Source organism: Protopterus annectens, chromosome 9.part0 (genome assembly GCF_019279795.1).
Source record: "Protopterus annectens isolate FY-2018-M chromosome 9.part0, PAN1.0, whole genome shotgun sequence".
In the NCBI taxonomy this organism is placed as follows: Eukaryota; Metazoa; Chordata; order Ceratodontiformes; family Protopteridae; genus Protopterus; species Protopterus annectens.
The window spans coordinates 15,602,929-15,623,280 of NC_056743.1; the positions used below are offsets into that span (position 1 = coordinate 15,602,929).

A 20,352-nucleotide genomic window follows, 5' to 3' on the forward strand; every position below is an offset into this window, starting at 1 on the left:
TTTAAATAACATTTTCAATGCTATATTTCTAACAAACATTTTTATATCAAGGATAAATTCAGTTATATCAGTTTTTTATCAGGTATAAAGGACAGCCCTTTATTTAAAAGGGATTTTTCAAAAGTTCCAAGTTCATAATGCGATAAGTTAATAATTAACTCAGACTCACATGTCTCTGTATTTTGTGCTGAGTTAATATGGAGTCTCCTGTTATTTTCCGCTTCCTGCTGTTTCTGTTGGGAGTCCATTTTTTCTGTTCTCGAATAGGTAAGGGAAACTGATGAATCTTCAAGTTTAAAGCCGGTTGTTCAGTATGACTTGTCGTCGGCTTCCTTCTAACATCACTATTCAGTGTTGAAATGTTAAATTCACTTAGTTGTTCTGATTGTGATTTCAACACATGTAAAGTATTCACATTAGGACCACTTCACTCTTCAGCAGATGTTAGTGAATTTGTCTGTTGTTCACTCTGTGATTTATTACTATTACTGTTTGCAATTTTAGATCTTATTTCTTTTTCATTTCTATTTCCTTGTATATCAGTGGGTTGGTTGGAGGTGTGTCCCCTTTCAGAGACTTGTGATTGTTGAGCAGGAGAAAAATGATGAGAATAATCTCTGGTTTGAGATTGACCTGTCCCTCTTGCTTCCCTTGGCCAAGAGAAGACATTTCTGATTTCAAAGTCTTTTAAATCGTGCTCAAGTTTCTTTTTCTTGTCTAGAAGTAACCTTCGCTCCAATGTCAGTGTATGTGTTTGAATGTCCTCATTAGAAATAAAGCCTGGGCAAAGTGGAGAGCTACCAAAACTATATCTGATCAACGACTATTTAAACAACTGAAAAATAGTACAAAAAAAGCAATACTTTTAGACAAAAAAACTACTATTGTAAACTTCAGGATAACCACCAAAATAACCCCCAAAAGTTCTGGTCTACTGTAAATAAACTCCTTTCCCCTGGGCACTCCCACACACCTACCCCACTTCAGGCAGACCCAGACACCCCCCATCAAACTGCCAATGCCTTTAATTGCTTCTTTACAGATACCATACAAACATTAGCTAGCCAACTTACCCAAGATAGCTCAAACCTTGCCACTTCCTTACCCAGTACTCTACCAGCTTTCTCTATGCAACCAATCTCTACCACTCTCATCTATAAATATATCCAAAAACTCAAGCCTTGTACCCCTTCTGCTGATCATTTACCTTCTGAATACCTCCAAAAAGCAGCCAAAGTAATTTCCTATCCTATATCCATCCTCATAAATAGAACCATTAAGGAAGGTTACATTCCAAACATCTGGAAAATCTCCCATATCATTCCCCTTCACAAAGGTGGAAACTCAATGACCGGCCAATAGCACTCATCACCATTAGCAAAAATCATGGAAAAATGCATTCATCATCAACTTTTAAAACATCTAACACAAAATAACATAATAGCTAAATGCCAGCACGGTTTTAGGCCATCACATAGTACCACAACAGCCCTGTTATCCTTTACAGATGTCATAAATAAAAATCGAAATAACAACATCCTCTCATCAGCACTCTTTATCGATCTGTGCAAAGCATTTGACATGGTCAGCCATACCCTTCTTATCAACATTTTGGAATCCTTCTCCCTTGACTCTTTAGCTATTAAATGGTTCAGGTCCTACCTAACCAATAGGCAACAAGCAGTTCTTTGGGAACATAATATATCATCCCTTCTACCTGTCACCCTGGGAGTCCCTCAGGGCTCTATTCTAGGCTCACTTCTTTTTTCTCTTTTTATTAACGACCTACATGTAGCAATCCCACATGCCACCTGCATTCAATATGCAGATGATTCAACATTAATATGCTTAGCAAGCTCACCATCTGCACTACATTCCCTCACTCAGAATGTATTCAACACAGTTGAAACATGGTTCACTAAATGCTGTCTCCTTCTTAATGCTAAAAAAACCAAGCTCCTTGTCTTTACACCCACCAGTAAGTCCACCCCAATAGATTTCCCTATTATTTCCAATAATCATACTATCATTCTACAACCAAACTATTAGGAATTACTATTGCTAACAATCTTACATTTGATAGTCACATAAATAATACTATTAAAACTGTCAACAGGAAAATAGGCTCCTTATATCGAATCAAAACTTTCTTAACTCCAACAACCAAAACCAAAATTGCACACTCACATTTAATTTCTACTCTTCTATACGCTTCTCCCATATACACTAACCTCAAAAAGAATAACCTTGTCAAACTGGAGCATGCCTATAACAGCATCGCCAGATTTGCCACTGATAATCCCTTTCGAACTCACCACTGTCAAAATCTAAAGCAGCTAGGCTGGCTTGAACTTCAAAACCTTCTGAAAATCTCCCAATTTACCATGGCCCACAAGATATTTTACCAAACTGACAGTACTCCTATACTATCCAATCTCATAATTCCCTATAAAAACCTAAATTCACTACGCTCTTCTAACAAGCTTCTAGCTACCATAACCAAAATTAACAACAAGGCTGGCAATTCCCTCTTTTCTAACACAGTGGGAAAAGACTGGAACCTACTTCCCATTGAACTAACATCACTCTCTTCCCTAGCTCTCTTTAACCAAAAACTGAAATATACCTTAAAACTCACTGGTTATGTCCGTTCTGTAAACCTGATTAACCATTGCTTACACTAACTTATTTCTTCACCTTACTAAATTCTCTCATATTTTTTTCTTTAAAATCTTCAGGAATTCTGAACTGGTGATCACAACTGAACATATTGGCAGACCCTTCCTGCTAATTTCTGTAAAATCTACTCCATAATTGTATACTAAAGTTATGTCAATTTTATTACAGTAAATTAATTCATCACATGACCATTATGATTTTCTATACTAGTGTAAATACCAACTTTTCCTCTATTTTTATTATTGTTTCATATATATTTTTATTGAACTTCTTTCATTTACTATGGTACAACAAAGTTTTCTATGTTTATCTTATAGTTCTAGTGATTATCTAATTTTGCTATTGGAGCTTTTCTCCCTGGGCCTCTACTGAAAATGGAAATGTATCCAGCTAGATTAGCCCAGTCAACAAATGTAAAATAAAATAAATAAAATAAATAAAACATCGCAAAATCTCTTTTGTTTATAAGTGCTAACAGTTCACTTGTTTTTTTAGTAATTTCTTCTGCAATGTTACTTTCAATCAACATATATTGTTCAATAAGTAATTTTATGTACTGGAAGCTAGTGTCTATGTTCAATTTTTGCCATTTGGCTAAAAGTTCAGGATAGAGTGTGCCGTATGTTGGCATCTTTAAAATTCTCAATCCTCTAGGTATTACATGAAAACATATGCATGCATCCATGTGTTTGCACTGCCACTGAATATTTTTTTTTTAATTTAGTCAAAAGGTTCTCTATTTTACGGGTTAGTTGTAGAACATTAATGTTAAACTCATTAGAATGTTCACTTTCACTCGCATTCAGTTGGAAAAAGTGATGTGAACCCTGTCAACCATGCCACCATTATCAAACTTCAGAACCTGGCTAAACAATCCACACAGATGCACACAGCAAACCATCTCAAACTCACGCAAATTTACCTATTAAATAAAACAAAACACTTCTGGCATGAGATTAATTTTCTCAGTGGACTCAAATCCTGATTAAAATCCCCTCTTAACTTAATCCAGACTACTCATGGACCACTCGCCTGCTCTGACTTTGTGACAGAGTTTAGCCACCCTCCCCAATCTATCAACATTTCCTCTCTTCCCCGGTGCCCCCCAATCTACCACTGAAGGAAAATTCTAACCTAGCCTCTTTATCAAACATTTAACCTTTGTCTGACACAAAATATAATGCCAAACATCTAGAAAACAGCACTCACTACCCCCTGCCTAAACAACCATGTGACATCCCCCCTATGGGCCAGTAACCAAGGAGCCTGACTCCTCACTACTGACACCGGTGAGGGATTTTCAGTTGGAACAAAAATAGATACACACAGTATTTCCAGATGCAGGTCTCTGCATCAAGTACATTTTCCCTTAAGAGCATAGGGGGAACACACTAAGTCTGGGGGCTGGGTATCTCTTTCTCACTCCAGGCCCCCAGTAAGACTCCCCACTGGCACAGCTATGGAGTTGGGTCCTTAGTCATGTGTCCAAGCCAAGTCCTCCAACACCCTCTCTGTGAAACCAGTGCTCCATGACCCTACTCCAAGTAGCTGACACACACATTCTTTAAATTTGATTTGCACACACACACACACACACACACACACACACACACACACACACACACACACACACACACACACACACACACACACCTGGGAAAGGCTGGCTCAGATTTACTCATTCTGCTACCCTTTGCCCAGACTATAAGGTTCTTACAAGGGTACCCAATCCCAATTATACTAACCAATTTGGCAAGGCTCTCAGGAGTGGTCACAGTGTCACCAAATAAATATAAGTATTCTCAAAGGTTAAAATATTCTCTAAAGGACCAGCCACTATGACAAGTTTAAATATATTTAATAATAAATAATAAAAGAACATGAAAAATACTAAATATCTAGTTACAATAAACACCAGAGTTTCAATCACAGGAAATATTAAAAATAACACAGATGGATAGATTGACACAGATACAGAAAAACAGTACTTAACTAATCTCACTATATTTTCCTGACTGATCTAAAGAATTACCATTCCCTGGTTACTTACTAAAGCAAGGCAAGATGAAGTGGGTGAGGGATCCTTCTTTGTCAGGTTACAAAACAGACTGGTCTGAGACTTCTGTCTCATCTAGTATTAAAACATCACTTTAGTCCTGGATTACAGAATTACATCACACACACCTGTTCATCTGACTTCTACTTCCCATATCACCTCCTTTACTAGCAACTGAACCAGAATCTAGCAAATATGTGTCAATAACACACACACACACACACACACACACACACACACACACACACACACACACACACACACACACACACACACACACAGACACACACATACATACATACATACACACACACACACACACACACACACACACACACACACACACACATACACACACACAGCTTTGCTAAAATCTGTTTCAGCTTCCTGAAGTCATAAAACAATTTCAGATTTCCCCCTTCCAGAGTAGCAGTTAGTTCACTGCTAAAGACAATACAGAAGGCTTCCTAGTACAGACTTCGTGACTCTGGCTGCATTAAGATCTGTGAGATACAATCTTTATGGCCTAAATTAAGTAATTTAATTTCAGGATATTTTTATAAAAGTTAGCAGGGGCTGATCTTAACCTCTTCTCTTCCAGCATCCCCTTAACATATATACATTTCCTAGGTTACAACAGTACTGGCTGATATAAATGTATATTTCTTTTCTGTCCAGCAGGACTCACTGTTGGTACACTTTTAGAGAGCTCTGAATGCCATTGAGCCTCTGCCAGCTATGACTGAACTTGATGCTGAGCCCACCTTGGAGAAACTTAATGACATGCTAAAATCACTCGCTTCTGGAAAAGTCCCAGGGAAAGATAGTATTCCCTCAGAAATCCTTAAATGTGCCCACAGTACACCAATATCAGAGCTGCATGCAATAAATTGCTAATGTTGAGAGGCTGAAGCGTACCACATATGAGGGATGCTAACATAGCTATAAGAACAAGGATGACAAAAGTTGTCCTGAACAGGTTCCACGTTCTTGCACAGAAAGTTTATTCCGACTCTCAGTGTGGGTTCAGAGTTAACTGATCTACCACATACATGGTTTTCTCTGTTAGGCATCAACAAGACAAGTTGAGGGAGCAGAATAAGCCTATGTATATTGCCTTCATTGAGCTGGCCAAGGCATTAGACTTTGTCAGTAGGAAAGGTCTGCTCACAATTCTGGTAAAGATAGGCTGTCCCCCAACACTGCTTAGCATTATTAGTGCCTTCCATGAAAGCATGAAGGGGACTATCATGTATGATGGATCCACATATGAATCTTTCAAGATTCTCAGTGGAGTAAAGTAGGGGTGTGTACCGTCTCCAATATTGTTTGATATCTTCTTTTCAGTTTTGTTGAAATTTCCTATCACAACTTCTACAGAGGGTATCTTTTTCCACACCAGAATGGACAGCAACCTCTTCAAACTGTTGAGGTTTAGAACAAGGACCATGGTGCTTAGGAAGTATCTAAGGGAGTTCATGTTCACTGATGGTGCAGCTACAGCTGCTCACACTCAGCAGGAACTTCAGTCAATCATGACTGGCTTTGTGGACACATGTATGAAATTTGTCCTCTAAATCAGCTTAAAGAAGTCCCAGGTGATGTGCCAAAACATAGGCAATGAGTTATCTATCAGGGTGAGTGACTACAAGCTAGAAATTTCCATGATTTCATGTACCTAGGCTCTACAACCTCAGACAACTTTTCACTAGATAGTGAGATCTACAAGCACACTGGAAAACCTGCCACAATGTTTCCAAGGCTAATGAAGAGCATATGAACTAATAATAAGTTCACTGTGCACACCAAGGTGCAGATTACACAGCATATGAACTAATAATAAGCTCACTGTGCACACCAAGGTGCAGATTACACAGCATATGAACTAATAATAAACTCACTGTGCACACCAAGGTGCAGATTACACAGCATATGAACTAATAATAAGCTCACTGTGCACACCAAGGCGCAGATTACACAGCATATGAACTAATAATAAGCTCACTGTGCACACCAAGGTGCAGATTACACAGCATATGAACTAATAATAAGCTCACTGTGCACACCAAGGTGCATATTACACAGCATATGAACTAATAATAAGTTCACTGTGCACACCAAGGTGCAGATTACACAACATATGAACTAATAATAAGCTCACTGTGCACACCAAGGTGCAGATTACACAGCATATGAACTAATAATAAGCTCACTGTGCACACCAAGGTGCAGATTACACAGCATATGAACTAATAATAAGCTCACTGTGCACACCAAGGTGCAGATTACACAGCATATGAACTAATAATAAGCTCACTGTGCACACCAAGGTGCAGATTCCACAGCATATGAACTAATAATAAGATCACTGTGCACACCAAGGTGCAGATTACACAGCATATGAACTAATAATAAGCTCACTGTGCACACCAAGGTGCAGATTACACAGCATATGAACTAATAATAAGATCACTGTGCACACCAAGGTGCAGATTACACAGAATATGAACTAATAATAAGCTCACTGTGCACACCAAGGTGCAGATTACACAGCATATGAACTAATAATAAGCTCACTGTGCACACCAAGGTGCAGATTACACAGCATATGAACTAATAATAAGATCACTGTGCACACCAAGGTGCAGATTACACAGCATATGAACTAATAATAAGCTCACTGTGCACACCAAGGTGCAGATTACACAGCATATGAACTAATAATAAGCTCACTGTGCACACCAAGGTGCAGATTACAGAACATATGAACTAATAATAAGCTCACTGTGCACACCAAGGTGCAGATTACACAACATATGAACTAATAATAAGATCACTGTGCACACCAAGGTGCAGATTACAGAACATATGAACTAATAATAAGATCACTGTGCACACCAAGGTGCAGATTACAGAACATATGAACTAATAATAAGCTCACTGTGCACACCAAGGTGCAGATTACACAGCATATGAACTAATAATAAGATCACTGTGCACACCAAGGTGCAGATTACACAGCATATGAACTAATAATAAGATCACTGTGCACACCAAGGTGCAGATTACACAACATATGAACTAATAATAAGATCACTGTGCACACCAAGGTGCAGATTACAGAACATATGAACTAATAATAAGATCACTGTGCACACCAAGGTGCAGATTACAGAACATATGAACTAATAATAAGCTCACTGTGCACACCAAGGTGCAGATTACACAGAATATGAACTAATAATAAACTCACTGTGCACACCAAGGTGCAGATTACGCAGCCTGTGTTTTGAGCACATTACTGTGTGCCAGTGAAACATGGACACTGCGCTCAAAACAGGAGTAACAGCTCATAACAATAGTACTTAAATACACCAGCTCTTTAATGCAGGGCCCTCAGCAGACATTTTGTCTTTTACATTTTGTTCATGCAGGCATCCCCCCCATTTTTATATGTCTGAGACAATACTTTGTTTAATATGACTACTTTAATTCCTATAGATTGACTTGTCCTCTCTGCTTGCTGTTTCTTTTTTATTGCATTACATCTTTCATGCTTTTTTGTGATACTTACAGTTAAAGCTGGTGTTTCAAAGACCTCACGTGCTTCTTCTTTGCTGCAGACTTCCTCATAGCACTCCCGTTCCAGATTACCAGCTCGTAACTCTTCAAAGGGTGTCATTTTGCTGTTGGCCCTCTTATGGCGCATCAGCATGGAGTCAGCTTCTCTTTTTTCAAGGAACACTAACAAGGAAAAATAAGGCAAAGCAGTCAGCAAATGTGTGTACAGAGGTTTCACCTCTGACCTTCTGGTAGATCTGAAACACACAGAAATTATGATCAGTGAACTGTTACATTGCATGTTCATGGACTGGTACTTGGTTTATTTGTTTAAAATTAATGTTTATAAACATGGCATTATAAAAGTGAAGTACATTAGCAGCATAATGAATGGGCTTGCAGCATGCAAGTGGAATGCTAGTCTGTCGGTGCAATAACTAGAGACCAGACATGGAGTAAGGTTAGAGCAATCAGCGGATGAAATGAAACAGGTCAGACTTCGGATGGTACTACCCTTCTTTTCACTTAGGAAAGGGCTGCAAAGGCAGCTGCTGTTGGAGAATTCTTGCAAAAATGAGGAAGTTCCTATGCAGCAAGGCTTTGGTATATCACAAACGTAGATAAATGCAGGCTGCTTTTGTAAATTCAACCTCCAAAACATTACCTGGGAAAAAATAACCATTTGTTCTATGACCACTCCTGTTCATGGATGCCCCCTCCATTGCTCATTGTTACTTTGTTCACTTATACCAGGTAATGTTTCACCAGCCATATAAAACAAACAAGGCACTTTAATAGGTTGATTGACTTCTTCCTAGGAAAACAAACGTGAAGAAAGGTCACTATGGCCAGATGCAGAAAAGAACAAACAAAGATAATTAAGAATATAAAATAAGTGGTGACCAGCTCATGGAATACTAACTCTTCTGTGTGTGACTCCAGGGACTCAGGTTTATAAACAGCCATATATGTTAGGAACCCTGCCTTGCAGTGGGGATCTTAGAACTCAGTCACTCATGAGAATGGAATGTAGCCTAGGGCCTAGTTAGTGTCTGTCAGAGAAAAGTGAAAAACAGAAACAGCAAATAAGATGCAGTCAGAAAGGAAAGAGATGTGACATATACTACTGTATTATTTGAAAGTTTATTTCCCTTTGTTAACTGGGCTAGATGCAGTCTATATATTTTATGCTTTCAAGGTAATCTGTTTGTTTTGTCTGCTTAAGTGACTTGTTCATAATTGCACAGCATGCAAGTGGCAGTTGTGTGATGTCCTTGTTATCCAGCATGTGACTAGTTCATAATTCTTTATCTTTACCTTGACACAGCACTATCAGGTGTCATAGCAAATATTATATCCTTGCAAGGGATTTGTTGAAAAGGGCACTTTTCAGACTAAGGATACAGACCAGTTATACAACACCTTAGTACCTCCCTCCAGCTTCACTGTGTCTGTGACTTCCTAGAAGAGTGTGATGCTGAAGGCACAGTTTCCTCGGTCATTATGCAGTCCACACTGTACACTGAACATATCTGTCTTTCTGCTAGCGACAGAGCCTCTGTCCCAGTGTATAAATGTCTGCAGCACATTAACATTTACCAGATATTCTTGCACTTAGTTCTGTATTAAAATGAGTGCAAAATCCAAATCATTAAGTCTTAAGATACCAAAAAATTCTCAACAAAGAACCTTGATATTTTTGCAGGAGTGCATGCAACCCTATGTGGGGGGCTTTGCCCCATAACATCCCTCACTGTTCACCTATTTTCACTAACATGATCATAAACTGAAAGAACAAAAATAAAAAAGCAAAAACAGATTTGCCTCAAAATACTTCTTTTGATTGGATTTTGTTCTTTCTCCACTATGCTGTATCTCAGAGAGAAAATAATTAAATCTAGGGGGTGCAAACAGCTAGCCCTGTGGAAAAAATTACCTATCAATTATTACTTTAACTACTAAAGTTATAACTAAATGATTGTGTTTTCTGATTTTATCTTCTGATAACAAGACTAGCCACATTCTTCATACAGTATGAGCCACAGCACTTAATTTATATTCTGCATATGTATAAATTAAATTCTTATTTTTAGCTACTTAAGTACACAAGTAATACATGTCTTTATTAAATAGTATACATCTAATTAAGCCTCCTTATAGTAATCCACCTAAAAAATAAATTGTTTTAAATGCTGCTGATAAGTGATGGAATACTATCAGAAAGCTGCAGTGTTTGGAAACAAAAAAGATACATAGTTTCAACTAAGTCAATGGAGTCCTTCTACTACTTTTAGGAATATATAACTTTGGGGGGGGTTACTTCTAATGATAGTACATTTTAAAGGAATAATGCTTTGCTTCTGTTAAATTCAGGGTTACAGAAATATGTTGAAACAGTAGTGTTATGCAAGTATAACTTGTGCAGCTGTGAGTCACCACATAGGGGAACCAGTCTTACAGAACTACATACAATGATTTAGGACAATTTGCAGCAAATGTCTATAGAAAAGGCTAATATTCCCATATTCTGTTTATGATGCCTTTTCTTATGCATTCAGTTGTCCTAGTATCTTTTTTCTGCTTCTGTTTCACATTTTGTCATGAAAGAGATTCCTCAGACAGCGCCTGGAATTATTCATTAACAAATACATAAATAAATATAAAATATTTTTTCTTTTGTGTAAACACCTTTATTTTCTTTATAATTATCATAAATCCAACATTACATAATTTGCTCAATTCCTGCCATCCCTTAAACCTCTCTCTTTCCCCTACTCATGAACATTATTATGCATGTACAGTGGATATAAAAAGTGTACACACCCCTGTTAAAATGCCAGGTTTTTGCAATATAAAAAAATGACACCACAATAAATCATTTCAAAAATTTTCCCACCTTTAATGTTACCTATAAACTGTACAATTCAATTAAAAAAACAAACAAATCTGTTAGGGGAAAAATATAAAAAATAAAAAATGTACAATAAGCTGGTTGCATAATTGTGTATCCCCTTAAAACTAATACTTTGTTGAAACAACTTTTGCTTTAATTACAGCATTCAGTCTTCTTGGGTTCACACCTGCCATCAATTAAAGAGACTCTGATTAACCCCAAATAAAGTTCAGCTGTCCTAGTAGGATTTTCCTGACATTTACTCAGTTGCCTGCTACAGCAAAAGCCATGGTTCACAAACAGCTTACATAGCATCAAAGGGATCTCATTGTTGAAAGGTACCAGTCAGGAGAAGGGTACAAAAAAATTTCCACAGCATTGGATATACCATGGAACACAGTGAAGACAGTCATCAAAAAGTGAAGAAAATATGGGACAAAAGTGACATTGCAAAGAACTGGACATCCATCCAAAACTGAAGAAAAGACAAGGCAGAAAACTGGTCACGGAGGCTGCCAAGAGACCTACAGCAACACTGAAGAAGCTGCAGGAATTTCTGGCAAGTACTGGTTGTGTACGACATGTGACAACAATCTCCGGTATTCTCCATATGTCTACCCTATGGGGTAGGGTTGCAAGATGGAAGCTTTTTCTTACACAGAAAAACAAGCCTGGCTAAAATTTGCAAAACAATACATCAAGTATCCCAAAAGCACGTGGAAAATGTGTTATGGTCTGATGAAACCAAGGTTGAACTTTTTGGACACAATTCCAAAAGGTACGTTTGGCGCAAAAACAACACTTCGCATCACCAAAAGAACACCATCCCCATGGTGAAGCATGGTGGTGGCAGTATCATGCTTTGGGGTTGCTTTTCTTCAGCTGGACCTGGGGCTTTAGTCAAGGTGGAGGGAATTATGAACAGTTCCATATACCAGTCACTTTTAGCCCAAAACCTTCAGGCGTCTGCTAGAAAGCTGAAGATGAAGAGGAATTTTACCTTTCAACATGACAATGACCCCAAACATACATCCAAATCAACAAAAGAATGGCTTCACCAGAAAAAAAATTAAAGTTTTGGAATGGCCCAGCCAGAGCCCAGACCTAAATCCAATAGAAAATCTGTGGGTTGACCTGAAGAGGGCTGTGCACAAGAGATGCCCTCGCAATCTGACAGATTTGGAGCACTTTTGCAAGGAAGAGTAGGCAAATATTGCCAAGTCAAGATGTACCACACTGACAGACACCTGCCCAAGAAGACTGAATTCTGTAATTAAATCAAAAGGTGCTTCAACAAAGTATTAGTTTAAGGGTATGCACACTTATGCAACCAGCTTAATGTACGTTTTTTACTTTTTTCCACCTAACAAATTTGTTTGTTTTTAAAATTGAATTGTACAGGTTGTAGGTCACATTAAAGGTGGGAAAAGTTTTGAAATGATTTATTCTGGCCTATTTTATATCACAAAAACCTGACATTTTAACAGGGGTGTGTGCACTTTTTATATCCACTGTAAAATAATTAAATATTTATTTGAAAATAATCCATAAAACTTTCCATAGAAGTTAAGTGTTTTCATCCTTTAAAGTTAAGGACTTCATCAGAACTGAATAAAGCCTCAATTACACATTTTTATCTCAACCAATATTACATGTTATAATTAATCAACCTTGGCAGAACGTAAAGCTACAATCCTATAATTAAAGCATTTAAAAAGTATTATTAATAACAAGAAAAGGAAATAATACTAATTTAACATTACATCTTTAAAAAAACAAGTACATTACATGATAAATGAACATCTTTGTAAATTTAGAGCACACAGTTTGAGGAGACTTGAAATGGACACATTAGCAAGTCCTGGTGAGACCAACACATTTAACTGTATTTGCCAAACCAGCTCTTTAAATTCTATGAAGGTTTCCCATGGACAATCTCTTGTGTTTTTTTCAACCTTTTCTAATATTGCAAAAAGGAACTTGTTACATCCTATACATTCTAACTTGTGTCTAAACAAAGCATTATTCAGGTTACCTTTATCTATATCATAGTTAAGCTCATATATACATTTACAAAGAGTTATTTCTGTCTTTCCAATATGGAAGGCATCACAATCACAGACAGCAATGTAAAAAATGCTTTTAGTCATACAATTACTACCATCAGGCAACAAAATTTTAGTTTGACAGTGGCATAAATACAAGATGCCAAATACTTGTATATAAGAACACTAGTTGCAGCTACCACACTTTCTTATTCTAGGAAATAAAATAATCACCAGAACCAAAGCAAATGTAGATACCATTTAGAACCAAGACTTTAGTAGATAAAACCTTAATATGCAACTCTTAAAAGTTTCGCTAATAAGGCTTCATCAGGCATACAATACATAAATTTCAAACAGTTTAAATTCAAAAAAGTTAATCACATGATGACATTATACAATTAATTAAATTTGCTAATGTAATTGTTTTAATGAAGGTTTTAAAGACACAGTGCTATTTAAGCCTGGTAACATATGAGCATTCAGCGTTAAAATCCACTTCAGTTCTACTAACTCAGTCAAGTGTATTAAGCCACCATCACAAATATGTTCTGATATTTTAGGTGAAATCATAAAATTGAAAAAAATGTGATGAATTTTCAGAAATATGTTTATAAAATGTATCGGTAGTGATCTTCCTATTAATCTCTGATAAATAGTTATTAATTCTTTCTTTTAATATTTTCTATTAGTCATACCTATGTAGTATGAACTGCATTTTGGATACATAGCTAAATAGAAGTTTCTCATATTACAGTTCCTGCACACTTGTAATAAAAATTCCTTTCCAGTGACAGGATAAATAAAATATTTTAAATATTGCCATAATGTATAGAACTATTACATTTATAAGTACCTATTTTATTTGTAGTAAATAAATTATAATTCTATAAGTTCCTTATAGCATAAGCATTTTTTAATTGTTAGATCTCTTACAACCAAATATAGGTACATCCCCTATAACATTTCTTAATTCAGGAATATCAGAAATAATTGGGCAGTATTTATTTATGATTTCTTTTATGGCTATGGTATTCTGATTATATGTCAGCATACATAGATTCCTATTCACATTAATATGACTAATGTTCTTATGTGTGATGTTTACTTATTCTGAGAGTATAGGTTTAGCATCAGAAGTGCGCCTATGAACAATATTAGATTTTATACGCAGTACCTCATTTCTATTATAACCCCTATCAGTAAATTTATTTTTATTTAACTATGTTAACATCTGATCATCACTGGCATTACATCGAGCAACACATATCATTTGGTTCTAATGACGTTAGTAAAAATAAATGGTGGATGCAAACTCATTCTATGGAGATAGGTGTTCCTTTTGATTTCTTTTCTATATAATTTAGTGTCCAAAGCACCTTGATCATTTTTACTAAAGTTATATGTAAGAAGTTAATGTACTCTATAGAAACCTCTTTTTTAAACTTCAGATACTGGGTAGTACCATTTAAAAGTTCAAAAAACTTGGCAAATTCATCTAGTGTCCCTTTCCATAAAAGGAAAAGATCGTGCACAAACCTGCGGTAAAAAACAACTTTTTCAAAATACAAATTATTTGACTTTGACATACTAAAGTTATTTTCCAAAATATTTGCATAAGTATTCACTGCAGGGGTGCCCATAGCAACATCCCTGTTCTGTCTATAAAGCTATTTTTGAATAAGAAAATGTTATTTTGTAACATCAGATATAATAAATCACACACATTTTTTTTATTTTATTTAACTTTGATGACCAGGGAAGTCCACTAAGCCAAGAAGAGCCCGTTTTCAGTGGAGGCCAGGGAAGAAAATCTCCACAATAATTGCAAGTTACATTTCACATGTTACAAAAGGACATAGTTCATACAGCTAATTAAATGTTTACAGATAAGTTCCATGACATTTGCAATTGGCTTGTCACAATGTTACAAAAATGACAAGACATAATTCAAATACAGAAATTTTAACATTTACATAAAGTGAATATTTTTGTTATAAACTCAATTGTAGGTTTAACATTTCAAAATATATAGCTACTAGCCATTAGTAGGTTAGGAAAATATTATGCATGGAGAGGGTAATAGTATATTTGAGACTGGAAAGTATAGTACAATAGATATTAGAGAGAAAATTAGTTTTTGGTAGGGGAGGGATTGTTTTGGGTGGGATGAAGTAATAGAGGTAGCCTGATGAGTCAGTGCAAGGTGGAATGAGGGGGGTTTTAAGTTGGAGCGTGGCAAGGGCATTCCCATTTGGAAGAAAGATGAGAGAGTAGCTGAGATTTGAAATTTACATGGTTAGGTAGGTTGCATAGGTGTGTGGGGAGAGAGTTCCATTGTTTAGCTAAGGAGTGGGACAGCAGTAGATGGCCAGGAAGTCATGCAGGTTTGTGGACCTGAAGAAGATTTTGGTTTTTGGATCTGAGTGAACAGTTGGGAATGTAAGGTTTTAAGGAAGTAATGAGCTGGGCAGTTGGCAGGTTTAAAGATGAGCTTGTGGGCAATGGTGAGTTGTAGGTAACTGAGGTAGTTGGGTAATTCAAGCCAGTTGAGGGTGAAGAGGGCGTGGCAGTGGTGGGATAGGTTTTTTGAATTGGTTGCAAATTTGGTGATCTTGTATTAGCAGGGTTCAAGTTTGGACCGAAGGCCAAGCTGGAGATTGGTGAAAAGAGGGGCACCATACATAAGGGAGGGGAGTAGGAAGGTGGATGCAAGAGTCTGATGGGTAGAGGGGCTTAGGAAGTGGTTGTGCCTGTAGAGGAGACCTAACTTTTGGTGGGTTTTCTTGATTGCAGAGCAGATGTGGGTGTCAAATTTTAGTTCTTCACCAATAATGTTGCCAAGAAGCTTGGTGTTGGGAATGATTAGAAGAAGGGTGTTGTTTTGGCTCTGTATGGTGAATATGGATTTGTCAATAGAGTTTTTGGCAGGGGAAAAACATTAGTTTGGTTTTATTTGCATTTAGTGCCAGATGGTTAGACTGCATCCAGGTTTCTGTTTTGGAGAAGGCTAGTTGCGTTTTTGATAGAAGCTCTGAGGGGGAGAAGGCTGAGCAGATGAGTGTTGAGTCATCTGCATGTTGGATGATAGATGAGTCTGGGATGGATTGGTGAAAGTTGTTAATGAATAGGTTGAAGAGAAGAGGGCCAAGAACAGAACCTTGTGGGATACCTCTGGGTGTGGGAAGGAAGGGGGAGGTTGATGTTTTCCATTGGACAGCTTGTTGGTGGTTGGACAAGTAGCTGGAAAACAAGGTGATGGTGGTGGGAGAGAGGTGTAGGGTGGAGAAGAGTTGGGATATAAGTAGGGTGTGTGAGATGGTGTCAAACGCCTTTGACAGATCTAGGAATAGTGTGGATATGAACTTGCCTGAGTCGCGTTTGAGGTTTATGGTTTCAATACAGGAAGGAAGGGCAGTCATTGTGCTGTGGCCAGTTCGGAAGCCATGTTGGGTAGGGGAGAGGAGATTGTTTAGTGTTAGGTGTACCATGAGTTGTGCTTGTATTGTTTTCTCTAGTATGTTAGAAAGAGGGGGAAAGGATGGCAATAGGCCTGAAGTTGGTAGTATCAGTATTTCTGCAACCTTTGTGGAGGGGGATGATATTAGCATGGCGCCAGAGAGAAGGGACATATGATTCTTGTATGGATCTATTTATAAGAATAGAGCTTGGATAGGCAATGCTGTGTGCAGCTTGGTTGAGGAAGGTGGGTGGAAGGTGATCGGGTGCATTGCGACAGGGTTTGAGTTTTGAGGAGAAGTCTTTTTGTAGTGTTTGTGGGGATGGGCTTGAGGCAGAAGGATGTGGAGGAAGGTTGATGATTGGGGTGGTGGTGGAGGGAGGTAGAAAGGTGGCTGATAGTTTAGCTATGCAGTCTATGAAGAATGAGTTGAACTGGCTGGCTGTTTCAAGGTTGGAGAGGTTGGGGTCTGGGCAGGGGTTTTATTTGTTGCTCGGATGCAGCATGAATGAGATGGAGTCCCAGAATTTTTTGGAATTTGTTGAGTGCAAGGACTGCAGTTTAGAGTAGTGGGCTTTGTTGTCTTTCATTTTTGTGGAGTTTCATAGTTGTTTATACTCTAGGAGGGTGTTTGGGTTTTTATATTTTTGATATTTCTTTCCATTATTTTGTCCCTTTGGTGCAAGGCTAGTTTAGTATCTTTTGATAACCATGGGCAAGGATTTGCATATTTGTCTGACTGTGAAAATTCAATTAAAAACTGTTTAACACTTTCAGTGCCATTACTATTCGGTATACAAGTAAACAATGACTCTACATCTAGTGTAACAAGATAATTTCTAATGTTTTTATCTATCGACCATTTGTGTAATTCTTTCAGGAAGTGTGAAGCATCTTTTATTGCAGTGTATGCATGAATTAAAATGTTTTTTCAGCTCTAAGTCAATATATTTAGAAATGGACTCTGTGATCTATTCTCGAGCTGATATGATTGGTCTCATAGGTGGTGTGTGTGTGTGTGTGTGTGTGTGTGTGTGTGTGTGTGTGTGTGTGTGTGTGTGTGTGTGTGTGTGTGCGCATGTGTGTGTGTGTGTGTGTGTGTGTGTGTGTGTGTGTGTATATATATATATATATATATATATATATATATATATATATATATATATATATATATATATATCACTTTATCTATGTAGCTCTAAAATATCTCTTCAAATCAGGTGATCCTAAACCGCCATGTTTTTCTGGAAGGAACAGCTAGCTTATCCTACTTCACTCTTCTCTTTCCCTGCCAGATAAATTCCTTCAACACTTTTATTAATTACTGTCCATGACTTTTTCTCTTGTTTAGAAAAATATGCCTGATCAGTATGTAAAGTTAAAAGGACTAAAAACATTTTCCCTGCTTACTGTCCACATACATAAATATGAGCTTCCAGATTCTCAGTTTTTGTATGATCTTTTAATATTTTCCCACAAATCCTCAGCTGTCATAATAGAAGCTGTTTTCAAACTCCTAAATAGTTTATCTTATTGTCATCCCATAAATATCGGTATAGCTGAACCAATTTCTATGTGGGTTCATAATTTACTGCTATATTGTTTGTTTTGTCTTCATTCATTTTATATCCCAAAAAGACTTGAAACTGCTTCAAAATGTTCCATAATACTGAGATGTCCTTTTCTGGACTTATGAGGTAAAAATAATATAATCTACAAACAAAGCCAACTTCTCTTTATTACCATGCCAATTCTATCTAAATATAAAGCAAATAACAAAAGGAAATGAGGGCACCCCTGCCTGGTTCTTCTGTTCAAACATAACTTATCAGAGAGGAACCCTCCCACTTTAATTCTTGCTGCCAGTACTTCATATATCCTCCTAATTAACTTTATTATGTAATCAGGAAATGCAAACACTTCCATTGCCGTACTTATGAAATCAAAGCTTACTCTGCCGAATGCGGTATGTGCATCAGGACCTACCAACAACAGCAGTATTTCCTTACATTCTGCTTCCATCTAGATCATCAGTGTTCTATTAATGTTGTCAAAACATTGTCAAATGTTTGCCTCCCCACTACAAAACCATAATGATCCATATCTGTCAAAGTTGGCAACAACTTTGCCATTCTTTTAGCTAGTACAGACATATACACTTTAATAATTATGGTTTAAAATGGGTGTATGTGAAGCCGGGTCTGAAAAGTCTTTGCCATCCTTAGGTAATACAGCCATCACAGCTTTCTTCCGAGATGTTGGCATTCCTCCTCCTTTTAAAATACTGTTAAACAAAATTTTCAAGATCTTTATCACTTTTTTCATTCCTAATTTCCAAATTTACACAGCCATCTGTTCCTGGAAACTTTCCTGAAGACTGATTATACATCACCATTTTTAGCTCATCTCCTCCTGTCTTAACTGTTAGTTGTTCAGCCTCATCTACTATATCCTTCACATAATTAAATCTTCCATAGATATTTCCATCTGTGCTCTTTCTTGATTTCCACATTGCTCTTCTTTATACAAATTTTCATAAAAGTTCTGAAATATCATTTATACCTATACTTGTGTAACTGGTGCTTCTCAGCAATCATTCTAAACTCATGCATATTATCCAGATACTCTCTTATTTTATCGCCTTATTCTGCAATAGTTTAACCTTTGGTGTATTATTCATATATTCCCTTATTTTCTCTTTAGCGCTCTGCATTTCTACCTCTTTATGTTTTATGACATTCCTCTTATTCTGCAATACTTTAACCTTTCTCAGCTCCTCCAAGTAAGTCCTATTCCTTCTTAATCATGTCTCTTTTTCTTTTATTTCTACCCTATTTTTAAATGTTATTTTCATTTTATTCCACTCACTAGCTATAGGTTTTGAAGATATCTCTATTTTCCCTAATAACTCTTAAATAATTTCCATTAATCATTTACTCTGAATTCTTCTATTTTTAACAGGTAGGTGGGAAAATGCCAGTGCCTCATTTTTGCTTCTGTACCCTGCATTTGTATCTTAGTTTTTGTCAGTGCTTGAACTGAAATAGTTATTGGATATGTGTTGAAAGTTTTCAATTAAATGCACATGTTCCTGTGAAACATAATTTTGATCTCGTCTACCCCAGTTATTGTACCCTGGAGAATAATATGTAAATTCTGCCCAAGCTGCTACTACTGAATTCACATCTTACATACCAAATATTTTCATAAAGTTATTCAGAAATCTATCCTCTTTTGTTATATTTTCTGTCTATGTTCCTGTTATACAGCCTCACTATTACAAATCAAGCTGGCTAGTTCTTTCAAAAATTTCTTAAGCTCCATAACAGCAGTTTTGGGTACAATATAAACACATACCAGAGTCATACCCCTCCAGTGTCAACAGCCCCTTACTACCACAAATCTAGCTTTATTGTCTTTCTTTCACTATTGGAGCTCCTCTAAATATTCATATAATTACTGCTGTTATCCCTTTTCCCTGATATTTTGCTGAATATCCATCCTGAAATCCTTACTTTACCAAATTCACGATTGTTTCTTTCCAAATGTGTCTCTTGCAGCATTTCTATTGGAACTCTGTATTTCTTAATATAATTCAACACTCTTCCTTTTTTGTCAATACCTGTAAGGCCAAATTCCAAGATAATATGGATAGCAC

General features: G+C 36.9%; 1 protein-coding gene across 1 annotated transcript in view; it reads right to left on the bottom strand.

The window, feature by feature from the left end:
- F2 (coagulation factor II, thrombin) overlaps nucleotides 1-20,352 on the bottom strand; it is a 1,266,023-nt gene that overhangs the window by 1,153,140 nt on the left and 92,531 nt on the right. Inside the window, exon 2 of the mRNA XM_044082527.1 lies at nucleotides 8,310-8,479. Within this exon, the coding sequence (XP_043938462.1) occupies nucleotides 8,310-8,479 (170 nt within the window). The remainder of the gene's footprint in view (nucleotides 1-8,309; nucleotides 8,480-20,352) is intronic.